Source organism: Notothenia rossii, assembly GCF_949606895.1.
Source record: "Notothenia rossii genome assembly, chromosome: 10".
NCBI lineage: Eukaryota > Metazoa > Chordata > Actinopteri > Perciformes > Nototheniidae > Notothenia > Notothenia rossii.
Window position 1 is genome coordinate 51,587,783 of NC_136908.1, and position 12,595 is coordinate 51,600,377.

Sequence of the window (12,595 nt, forward strand, 5' to 3'; positions counted from 1 at the left end):
CATCACTTCTGTTTTCTTTGCTCCTGCTATCTTTACCCTGTTGTTCTAGTATCAGCTCTCACCCTGACGGTCATGCAGCAGCTCTAAGATTGTAAACAGATCAAAGCAGGGCGAGCACCAGGTCAGGTGACACATTAACAAAGGTCACATCATGCCAATCAATTAGCTGTGTGATTACTTTGCTGGATAATTGTACCTGTTTCTGAGGTGATAATGACATTCCTGCAACTGAATGAAGTCAGGCTTTACTCTGATGAATGAAACAGAGATAGTTGAATAGAGAAGTGGATTTTAATCAACAGGGAAATGACATTTATCTTAAATCATGTGTTTGACAGATAGTAATAGATGATTCACCTCAGTCACTCTCTTTGACAGGCAGCATACACAATAACGTCTTAGTGACAACAACAGATTTAAAGGTCAATATTAGCAAAGAAACACTTTTACATTTTGGGAAATACAGGGAAATAATAAGGCCAAGATATTTCCAGAAATGTCAAAGTGTCACCTTAAAATCCTAAAGCTGTGAATCGGCCACTTCACTTGTCTTATGGTTACAAGTCCAGAGTTTTGTCGTTATCAACAACAATGTTTCCTTTGATGATCACGTAACGGATCAGCTCCTGATGCCCCCCCAGCTGGTAGATCAGATGCTCCCATCTGCAACAAAACACACAGGGGGGATCAGCGTTACACTCATACATGCTAACTTTCTCAAATAAGTGAAAATTATGCTTAAAAAATATATAATTAAAGTGTCTTATTTGGTCACAGTTTTTTTTTTTATTTAAACAATTTATTGGAGGTAATTCTGTTTTTTTCCTAAAGATTTCATGTCATATGATCTAAAGATTCCAAATCAATGCAACAAGTAGAACACACCTCAATTTATTAGAGTTTGGTGCTTTTTCTATTTGATATGAATATGTTCATGTTAAATCTACCTTTCCTTGATAATTGTAGTTGTCTCAAACACTTAGTGTCATTATAAAAGACTAATACTTTTCTTTGTGTGTAACTCTTGACTTGATGTACCGTGTGGTGTTGAGGACCAGCAGGTCTCCGTGCTTGTTGACCTCCAGGGAGCCGTGTGTGTGGGAGCACCCCAGGGCGTAGGCTGCGTTGATGGTGGCCGCAGCCAGAGCCTCAGGCATGGACATCCTCATGTTGACACAGGCCAGGTGCATGACAATCGGCTTGGAGGGGGGAAGAAGAGACAGAGAGAGGTCAACACAAATAATCCCATCATAAAAACAGAGATGAGTTTTACCCACAATGCAACACTACTCACCATGGAGCAGCAGTAGGCGTTAGGGTTGAAGTCGCTGCCGAGGGCAACAATAACTCCAGCTTCCAACATGTCCCTGGCCCGGGGCTGAGGCAGCCTACACACACGCACACACGCACACGCACACACACACACACACACACACACACACACACACACACACACACACACACACACACACACACACACACACACACACACACACACACACACACAATATAAAACTCACTATTTTTTTCATTATACTATTTTATATCCTTTTCATATGCATTTTTTTTATGCAATGTATTTCCAAAGTCACTAAGGCTGTCAAATACATTTATTGGATTTAAAAATACAAATATTCTGCACTGTATTAATTGATATGCTGCTGATCACCAAGACAAAATTCCTTGTCTGTGCCAACCTACTTGGTAATAAAAACCTCATGATATAAAAACAAAATACTACATTTTCACATAAGTAAATGTACTTAGTTACTTTCCAGCACTGGTGATACAGTACCTAAGGATGTAAGCTGTCGTTGGTAGAAGGACGGCGGCGGTTCTCGCTGTTGCCATGGCAGCGATCCCCTGGTCTGTGACCTCCTCCAGGTGACTGATGGCTGAGGCTCCGAGCTCTGCACCCAACTGACACACACACACACACACACACACACACACACACACACACACACACACACACACACACACACACACACACACACACACACACACACAAAACAGAGCACAGTAAAAAAATGATAGTGCTCAAAACCTTTTGCAGTTTAAAGTTGAAACTGAAAAAACCCACTCATTTCTATAATTTATTTATCATTAAAACAAGTTAATCAAGCAAATGTGACATTTTAAATAGTTTCTATGATGGTAATGTCCTAGAAACATCTTTGAAGTTTTGGTATGTTGGTCTTGGACATTTTTCACATTACCCCTTATTTTTTGGAGCTTATATTTCAAACACCATATAAATAAATCACCAAAATGTTGAGTTTAACAACATAACTGATGAAAACCAAACTTAACTCAATAAAACTGCTGTATGAATATGTACTTATGTTAGTGGATGTTCACATCTTTAGATCACCAGACAAAGTAAAACAGTTGTTGAATCTTAGCCAATAAGCTGTTTAAATGTAAAATACTATACAAATACAGTTTTACCAGTAATAGAAATAGAATATGTCAAAGATGGGAAGTTCCTCTTTCTTTAAAGTGGCCAAATAAACCTCAATGCTACCTGAGCAGAGTTCATGGGATGGAGCTCGTCTCCATGGAAGTTGATGTTGAGGCCCAGGTCCTTGCCGGCCTGCAGGATGCGGCGGGTGGAGCTCAGGTCGAACACCCCCTCCTCACAGAACACGTCGATGTTGTCCACCCTCAGAGTCCCTGCAGAGATCTGCTCCTTCAGCCTGGGTAGCTGCACCTGCAGGATGTCCTCCGTGGCCTCCTCCACTGTTTTCCCTCTGAGTTAAAGAGAGATAGTGTTCGCTGGAAAGTGTGACGAAAACTCCTGAAGCAACGAGACTTGAGGAGAGCTGGAGTTTGATGGCAAACACTGATGGCTTATTTGGAGCTTCGGCCAGAGAATTCACAAGACATGTGCTGCCAATTCTGAAGATCTCTGCCCAGTCCCATGTATTTAGCTGTTTCTGAGAGAATAATCAACAGTGTGCATAACAAGATAAAGCAGTATAACACCTCTATCAGCTGACGCCAACAGGCAGGAACAGGGAGACAAAACACTGAGAGCACAGCAGCCCAAGGTAGGACAAACTGATTACACTGACTATAACACTCCTTGTTGTTAACCAACAACTATGTGCAATATATAGTATGCCGTTAGAAACTGTGCAATATATACCTGGCTGCTAAATCCTCAGAACTGTTACAGGATGTGCTTTTTGTAAATGTTGTAACTTTTAATTTTTGTATATATGTATATACTGTATATGCATGCATGCTACGTGGGTATCCTTAAGCTGTCTTTGGCTATTTTCTGCTGTAACAATGTACATTTTCCCTCTGTGCGACTAATAAAGGTATTCTGAAAGGTGTGGGCCTAGGAAAATATTATTGTCAGCTAATGAGATATTGATAAGCGTCCTCACTTAGGCACTGCGTGGGCCCCGCAGTAGGTGGAGGAGATGTTGATGGGCAGGGTGTTTCTGGCCTCCTCGATGACCTGCAGCATCTTCAGCTCCGTGTGCAGGTCCAGGCCGTAGCCGCTCTTACACTCCACCAGGGTGGTCCCGGCCCGCTGCATCCGGAGCAGTCTGCTGCTGAGGGAGGAGAGCAGCTCAGGGGGGCCGGCAGCCCGGGTGTGCTCCACCGTGAAGTGGATCCCCCCCCCGGCCCGGTGCACGTCCATGTAGGAGGCGCCCGCCAGCTGCAGGAGATACAAGAGATCAGAGTACTGTATGTGTCAGGACAGTTGCTCCCTTTTTACAAAAGATAGAAATTACAGTAATCATTTGCAATACAAATAAAATAACAGAATTGACATATAAATAAAATATCCAAAATTAAAGAATTGAACAAAATAAAAATATGTATAGATATGAAAATAGAGATTTAATAGAGATAAGAGAGAATAAAGTATTGAATAAACATGAGAAGTAAAAGTAAAATGTCCACATAATTAAACAGGATAGACTGTCATGTGGTGGTGAGTGACGGTGGTAAGCACTTTATCTTAATTTAAAAAAACATACTGTCAAAATATATTGAACACAAAGGTTTACCTTCATTGCAAATTCATGCACCCTGTCACCAGCCCAGACGGGATGAGTGTGAGCATCAACCAACCCTAAAACAACATCAAAATACAAATCACACATAGCATCTATTTGAAGAAAAACTGCAAATATACAACATAACATCTCTCATTTCTTCACAACTGTAAATAACAGATGCACTTTTTGTGATTGTAAACTATTTCACATGATGTTAAATCTTTTCTTTCTCATGAAATAAATATCGAGACTAACAGCTTGATCTGCTACTTGTTTTTATTAAACCAATGTACTGTATATTAGCTGCATAACATAACATAAAGCTTTGAAGACATACCGTCCTTTTATACTTTTAAAGATACCACTTATAAAACGTTAAATGTTTGACATGGCAGAATCTTTTATATTATAACGACCTTTTTATATTTGTACTTTTATCATTCTTAAGCAGACCACAATATTTGTATTACTCTTTTTACCTGACCCTACAAGTTACCTATTGTACAGTTTATAATATTTACTGTGCTATAAAATATATTAAAGGCAATTTTATTTTCATAAATAAAAACTGGAACATGTATGCTGCTTGTAATGCATTCTCTCTAAACAGTTTCAAACGTGCATATAAACCCTATGGAGCTGATACTCACCAGGCAGGACACACATCCCTGTAGCATCAATGACTTTATCAAAGGTGGCTCCTGCAAACTGATCTCTGATGGTCTCTGCAGGACCCACAGCTGTGATCAGCCCGTCACTAGACACAGTAACATTCTTTCAGAGGTGGAGGAACTACTCAGATATTGTACCAGAGTGTAGGAATACTCACTTACAAGTGAAAGTCCTGTATTCAAAATGTTACTCAGGTATAAGTACAAAAGTATTAGCATCAGAATATACTTAAGAGTATAGTAAAAGTACTAATGAAGATTGGCCCATTTCATATTTATATATATATATTATAATGATTGATCATTAAAGTGTTCTTAAAGCTGGAAAAGGTGCAGCTAGTTGGAATGACTTTGTATACTGCAGGGTAGCTTGTGAATTTACTCCAGGTGGAACTACTCTAATTTAACATTTGATTATATTTCACATCATTCATCCAAATCTGCAAAGTTAACTAAAGGTATAAAATAAATGTAGTAGAGCTAAAGTAAATTATTACCTCTGTATTGTAGTGGAGTAGAAGTACAAAGTAACAAAAAGTGGAAATACTCAGGTTAAGTATTAGTATCTCCAAATTGTACCAAAGTAAAGTACTTGTGTAAATGTACTTAGTTACTTTACACCTCTGGTTTCTTTACCATACCATTTTCAAGCACAGGTTGGATGTGAACATGCACCAAGTACAACTCTGGCTAAAGCTCGAACTGATGTTTTTTATTTAAACGTTGAACCTTTATTTTTGTAAATGTAAACATTAATAGGGAAATAAAATGAACAGTAATATAAATGTTGCCCGAGTTTTCAGCTATCCAACATGTTCTCCCCGGTGTAACAAGCCACCACAGCCATTTTTAAACTATCAAACCTGCAGATCCTGACATGAAATTAACACACATGAGAATGTATGCAGTTTGCCTTACATTCGTTCATTAATCTTTACAAGATTTAACAGAAGGTGACCCCTCATGCCCGTCACATTGTATGAAGTAACCTCTGATGCTTACCTTCCTATCACAATGCTTCCATTTTCAATCACACAAAGATTCAGTATCTCATGTTTGGTCATAAACTTCTCTCCGTTGTTGCAGATCAGAACCACCTGTTTGGCATTCTTCACCAGAAGTCTGTAATTTCTGGACATGTTTAATTCCTTCAAAGTAGACACTAAGCTTCAGAGTGACTGGCTTCAAACTAGTTTGGGAAAAGGCAAATATTTGCAGGGTTTAAAGTGCACAGAGAGGCGGGGCTTCTGTCACAGACATCACAGAAATCCAGTAATAATTACAGAAGGATTTACATAAGCTGCTTCTGTTACATTCAAGAACCACAACAACCAGGTTTAAGAAAGGGTACAATAATCATTTTATTGTGTCTGTATTACAAAGGAAAACAAAAAAAGGAAAATTTGAAACTGCTTGAAAAAAACCTAAACCACAGGCGTTCATTTGTTTCACATGGTGAAAACACAAACACACAACTCAACTACGAGATACAATCACACAACAGGGCCGGGTCCTCTTCATCACTCCCTCATTTCTCCATCTTCCTCTTCCTCTTCTACACCTCGGATGTACAAAACATTATTGCACCTGGGGGGTAAAAACACTGGTTAGAACACAATGCTGGCAGAAAAAGATGCACAGGAAAAAGACAGAAGAACAAAGGTTTGAATGTGTGGAGCCTTTGCTTACATCATTGATTTTTTTAACACGACATGTTAATTATTAACGCATGTTAGTTAAAGAAGTTAAGAATCTTGAGCCATAAAAAACAGCTTTTTAAGGCCTTTTTCAGTTACTGCTGCATTGACCTGTTTTCCATCAAATACATCATCTTACATTAAATATGAATGTTACTGAATAATAAGCATCTAGTGAGTTATTTATGGAATGAAAAGGGAAATATGTTTTGGATTCATACCTGATAAGCACTTCACCCAGGTGACCTGCCAATGCTCCATCCACAAACTCTTCTGTGTTTGCCAGCTGTCAGAAAAACATGTATATAAAAAGTTCAAGAGATGCATGTATGTGAACGGTTATGGTCGATACTTAAAATATGATATTGATATAAAAACCCAATAAATCAAGCAGAAGAGAAAAGAGCTGTTTCCACAACTAAACTGCAGAATCAGAGATGCCTGCATCCATGTAATGAAAATAGAGTGTTTCTCACACATATATAATAATATGAATATAAAGTATATGATGAAGGATCTTCTAAAATATACTACTTTTCTGAGTCCAGTGTGCACGCAGTACCACACACAATTATGCAATGTTTTTGTTGCTTTGGGGAATGGTGGGACTTTTTCTCACTTTGTGGTCGGCTGAACAATTAATCTGAATTTGACTAAAATCTCAATATGGTCTAGTACAAGGGATCAACAATGCTGCAAAATCCAAAAACAACTTTGGGACTCTGTGCGAGCGATGCTAGCACAAATCTGTGTTTAATAAAAAATACCACCTGTAATGGAACAAGGCATACACAATGAATTGTTCTCACCTGCATATTCATGTAGCCATCCACAGACACCAGGTAGCCTTTATACTCCATTCCCCACTTCAGTTTTACCATCACTGGCTTTCCTGTCAGACCGTTCAGGAATGGTTTTGGGTTCAGGGGTAAACTCTATGGAGGAAAAATATGAAATGGTTACTATATGCTCATTTTGGCTGTGTTAGTTGATTACACACACATAATGTGACACTGTATACTTAAATTATCCAGGGTATTTGTTCTTAAAACGTGTGCTCATGTATTGAAAAGGTACTGAAAAACAGCTTCTGGTGTAGCCTTAACTGTATGCAATTACTGCCAAGCCCAGTGTTATTTCTAAATAAAATAGCACTATAGTTGCATTACTTTCTTTATAGTGGGTAACATCGCGGTTTTAGGCAAACAGCAAGTCAATGTGTACAGGCAGAAAACCCAAACAGACAAAGGCGAGTTTTTTCGTTGGAAACTTGTATTAAAGCTAGTGTTTAAGTTAAAGAGTTCAACAAAGTACTTGTATTCATAAATGCAAATGCTAGTTAAAATTGTACGATTTCCCATGGAGTATGGTGCGATTTTCTCTCCACAGAAACAGGGCCAAACCCAAACAAAGGGGCGCAACATTTCACGTTGATATTAACTAATATTGCCGAATAAATAAAACATTGGCCTTATTACTGTTTATGTGATAATATATTACATTGTACACATGCTGCAAGTCAAAACGGGGGATTCATTCATTAACGTGAAGTCATGAACAAGTAGCTAACGTAGCTAATGCTAACTAGCAAACACGCAACTATCTTTGCAAAAACAATCCAACAAAATATAAAAGGATTCAGAATCAAAAATGTGTAAGAAGTACTCACCATTTCTGTTTTACTAAATGCTGTCTGGGAATGAATAAATGTGATGTTTGTTCGTCACAAAACGTTTGTACTTCGCACAGCAGAGCAGCACACGCTTTACCGCCAAACCGGAAGTACAACGCTGTAACATCCGGGGGTATTCTTGATTTGACACACTGCCCCCTGGTGGTGGGATGTGAGCACTGGCGTACTAATGACTAACGGCCCTCTTCTGTATGGTTTGTTCTTAAAAGTACTCCATCAAAGGTAATTGGGACGCAGGCAGACAATGCCCTCTGTGACTGTTATAGTAATATGTATTAAGTAATTATTACTAATTTATTTACTATGAGAGACTATGGTTGTTTGAGACATTTTGTAAGTACTTTTTATTGGACGGAAACTATTGATTATTTATGTTTCCCATTAATCTACTGACTATGAGGATTATTTTTATGATATATTTATGGTTTCAGAAATATAAGAAAATAGGGAGACATTTCATTACAGTAACCCAGAGCCCAAAGCGAAAAGCAAGATGTAATAGTACATTAAAATAATCGAAATATATAATAAGTAGCACATCTTCACATTTGAGAAGCTGGAACCATGATATGGGCATGCTCAGAAGTGAGTTTAAAGTGAACTCAGATTACTCCATCAGGTGTGTTATTTCAAATTGCATCATGATAATATGCCTGAAAGGACATTCTTTCAAAATGTGTCATATGATTGATGTGATGTTAAAGTAAAACAAATAATCTTCTGAGGTCCAGCGTCACTGTCAATATCACTTTCTGCCCTGAGTTGAACTTCTGTACTTGCAACACCTGCTCTATATAATATTTCACTTTAACGTGAACCAATGGTTTAATTATTAGTATTAAACTCAATGCTGTCATGACTGGCAAATCTGGGTGTTGCTGGCCCTCTGTTTGAGCAGTTATTTCTCTCCAGGCACAAACAGGAGATTTCTCTCGTTTTTCTGCATTGAGGCATTCAACTGTTACTAAACCATCCAACAAGTTCAAACCTGATACTCTGAATACAACTAACATCTGACTTCCAGTGAAGGGCTGGGTTTCTGTCAGAAAATTCCTCTGAAATTGCACTAAAGCTTTTTTTTTGGATGTTTTAAATACTTGTGCCCTTACATCATTTAGCCTATAAAAATTCTCTCTCCTTTTGAGTTGGCCTGTGGAATTTACCAATCCGTCAGTCGGTCACTGTCAGTTATGGCATGATAGCAATGTTTGTGTATAGGTGTATGAACACGACAACAAAAGACAATAGATGACCACAAAGAAACACAAGACTTTCAGAAAGCTGATTAAGGTGACCAGAAAGAGAAGATCCTTTACCATTAAGATGTGCAAGACAACCAGTAAGAGCAAAAAATGACTGCAAAAAGATGAAAAACAGTTACAAACTCATGAAAAACTATACCACAATTAGATGCAAAGCAACCACTAAGTGCTCAGCCCCCTTCTCTTCACCCTGCTGACCCACGACTGCAAACCCAACTTTAGCTCCACACATCGTGAAGTTTGCTGACGATACTACTGTGGTGGGTCTCATCAGCCACAACGATGAGACTAACTACAGGAAGGAAGTGAACCAGCTGGCCCTGTGGTGCCAAAATAACAACCTCTAAAGGAGATTGTTGTCTAAGGACAGAGGGTGTCGTATTGTCATACTGATATTCTGTACAAACTGTGAAGTCCACTGAGACAAATGTAACATTTGTGATATTGGGCTATATAAATAAACATTGATTGATTGATTGATGGTTGTTGGCTTCAGGAGAACCCACTAGCAACCGCCCCTCCCCCTGACCATCAATAGCACTGCTGTGGAGCAGGTGAGCAGCACCAAATTCCTGGGTGTGACCATCACAGATGACCTCACCTGGAAAAACAACTCCACCGCACTAGAGAAGAAGGCCCAGCAGTGATGTTCTTCATCCGGAAGCTCAAGCGAGCCAGAGCACCCCCCCCCATCATGCTGTCTTTCTACCGAGGTGCCACTGAGAGCATCCTCAGCAGCTGCTGCATCACGCTGTGGTTTGGAAGCTGCACCGCCTCCAACCGCAAGAGCCTGCAGCACATTGTGAACTCTGCCCAGAGGATCATCGGTGCCTCACTCCCATCACTACAGGACATTTAGGACACCCACCTCACCCGCAAAGTACTCAGAATTGTGGGTGACTCCACCCACCCCTCCAACAGCGTCTTCAGCCTCCTGCCTTCAGGGAGAAGGTTCTGCAGCCTCCGCTCGAGCACCACCAGGCTGAGGAACAGCTTCTTCCACCAGGATGCTGAACTCTCTCCCCTCCCTCCCTCCCTCTCTCTCTCCTCTCTCCCCCCCCTGAAAAATATCTCCCCTGACCTCTCTTCCCGGCCTCCCACCTATCCCTCCTGCCCCGAATGGACCTGGACTTTAACCCCCCCTACAAACACACACACAACCTTCCCTCATCCAGCACCATGCAGTCACTATTCTACCCATCTCCGCTGCTACTGCACTGAAACTGTACTTTGAACATTATTTTCTGTTTTGCACTAAAGAATACTTGCATTAATGTCAATTCATGTTCTGTGGATTGCGTTTTTTCAAATATATTATTAACTAGTACTTAATACTACTATTACTTAGTTTTATACCCCGTTTATCTAGGCCTTTTGTGTATCTTGTTTTATGTAAATATGTCACACTGTGGGACTGCGAGAAACGGTATTTCAAGATTTCTCTATAACACATGTAGAAATGTTGACAATAAAGCTGACTTTGACTTTGAAGACTTGGTATTGTCGTTTGGAGGAAGACGGCTGTGTTAATAAGCAATCGGATCATTCCAGTCTGTTACAAGACTTCTCTTTGAAGTCTGCAGAGGAGAGCTAAGAATCAAAGATAAAACTGAGCGGGCCTGTGGAGTGGATGATCTGCAGGAAGTGAAAAGCATGGGACTCACAGACCTCCTCAGCTCTGTGCAAAATCCACTTTTGCTCCAATCTTCAACTACTTGTGTATAAGTATTTTATAAATGTAAAATGAATAGATAAAGTGCAGTCTACAAAATGTCTGGGTATTGGGTATATACTCATCTTTCCATATACTGTATGTATATATAAAATTATCAAACTCTGTCTGTTAAATTAAACTATTATCTTAATTTGATTACACACTGTATATCATATTAGATGAGAAAATACTTTGCATATTTTCACGTATTTAATGCAAAAGGGAGTAGACAAAAACAGGATTTTCCATGTGGTTATTTTATATAGACTATTTATTTTTGGAGTAAGATAAGGTGCTGTATCATGATATCGTTACTGAGATAGGAAATGTTATCATGAAAGAAGGTTTTGGTGATATCACCTGGCCAGAATTTGGTTGGCCTATTTGAGCATAATGACTGGAGTTTTAAGAGTTCAAATCTCCACAAAGAGCAGGAGACTGAAGCAGGACAGAGAGAACAAAGTGAACAGGTGAGACAGTTTCTTTTGGCTCACTGCTGCTTATTGGACTCAGGTCAGATGCACAGAAAGCAGGTCACGGACCGATTACACAGCAGACAGAGAAGCCAAAGCCATGCTGTGTTCACTGGAGCCTTACCCAAATGGGATAGAGCGGAAAAAACTGTTTTAAAACATCCATTTTTATTTTACCATCACTGAGCACAGGGGGGCACACTGCTGCCTGGGTTGTGTCATATGGTTCATACAGGCTGGAACACAAGCTTACATTTTCATTAGTATAACCAAAGAGTAAAGCTTTGATATCAAAACCAGAAAAAAATATAATGTAATTATCCCGAGGGGAAGTTGGTTTGTGATAGTTGCATCATTTTAAAATAAAATAAAAAACATTAGAAAAAAGACAAACACCAACGTAAGAAGTTAAAGTAAAAACATGCAAATTGTATATTATAAAACAACAATTATATGAAAAATTGCAGTGTTTTATTGGTAAGAGTTTAAGCATCAATGTAATGTATTATATGTGAATGCCTTTGTCCTTCAGCTGTCTTTCTTTTATGGGGCATTGAGTGGCTTTGTTGGGAGTAGACAGCATTGTAAGCAGAATCAAAAAGCGTGCAATATATTTGGCTTGCATATTTCACTGCTTTTCTATGGAAACAAACATTGTTGTCAACAAAGGCTGCAGCTGAGCAACCATTCGGTGTAATTTGAAGTGCGTAAGCAGAATCACTCTGAGTGTGCGTCTCTCCATCCAAAGCCAATTAGTCAGAAATGTGGATTTGAGGCTGAGCACTCACTTACCTCAGCTTTTCATCAGGCGCCACGTGGTCAGCACAGGGGTCCCAAACCACGTCATATCTTGAGCATCTTGAGTATTAATGTTACATTCATGTATTAGTATCTTATTTTTAGTATCATTATATCTTAACCAATAATAAAATAGTATTACTATAACTAATGCCTAACACCATTTTTTTTGTTATACTCATATGTGCATTATGAAATATATATAGAGAGAAAGTATCCTATATTCTACCACTTGGACATGAAAATAATTATATAGATATGGAAA

The 12,595-nt window shown here is 39.1% G+C and overlaps 2 protein-coding genes across 2 annotated transcripts; both read right to left on the reverse strand.

Annotated features, from left to right (window-relative positions):
* Positions 1-272: 272 nt before the first annotated feature.
* Positions 273-5,960, reverse strand: amdhd1 (amidohydrolase domain containing 1). The gene is made up of 9 exons (XM_079653991.1): positions 5,696-5,960; positions 4,673-4,779; positions 4,032-4,096; positions 3,399-3,676; positions 2,528-2,753; positions 1,796-1,920; positions 1,295-1,388; positions 1,039-1,199; positions 273-663 (listed from the first exon to the last, which is right to left on the reverse strand). Exons 1-9 carry the CDS (start codon positions 5,830-5,832, stop codon positions 558-560), a joined length of 1,299 nt encoding a protein of 432 aa, XP_079510117.1. The 5' UTR covers positions 5,833-5,960; the 3' UTR covers positions 273-557.
* A 69-nt stretch (positions 5,961-6,029) lies between these two features.
* snrpf (small nuclear ribonucleoprotein polypeptide F) lies at positions 6,030-8,213 on the reverse strand. Its single transcript, XM_079653992.1, has 4 exons — positions 8,060-8,213; positions 7,200-7,325; positions 6,612-6,676; positions 6,030-6,280 (listed from the first exon to the last, which is right to left on the reverse strand). The coding sequence occupies exons 1-4, from the start codon at positions 8,060-8,062 to the stop codon at positions 6,214-6,216; spliced, it is 261 nt and encodes an 86-aa protein (XP_079510118.1). The 5' UTR covers positions 8,063-8,213; the 3' UTR covers positions 6,030-6,213.
* Between the last annotated feature and the right edge of the window lie 4,382 nt (positions 8,214-12,595).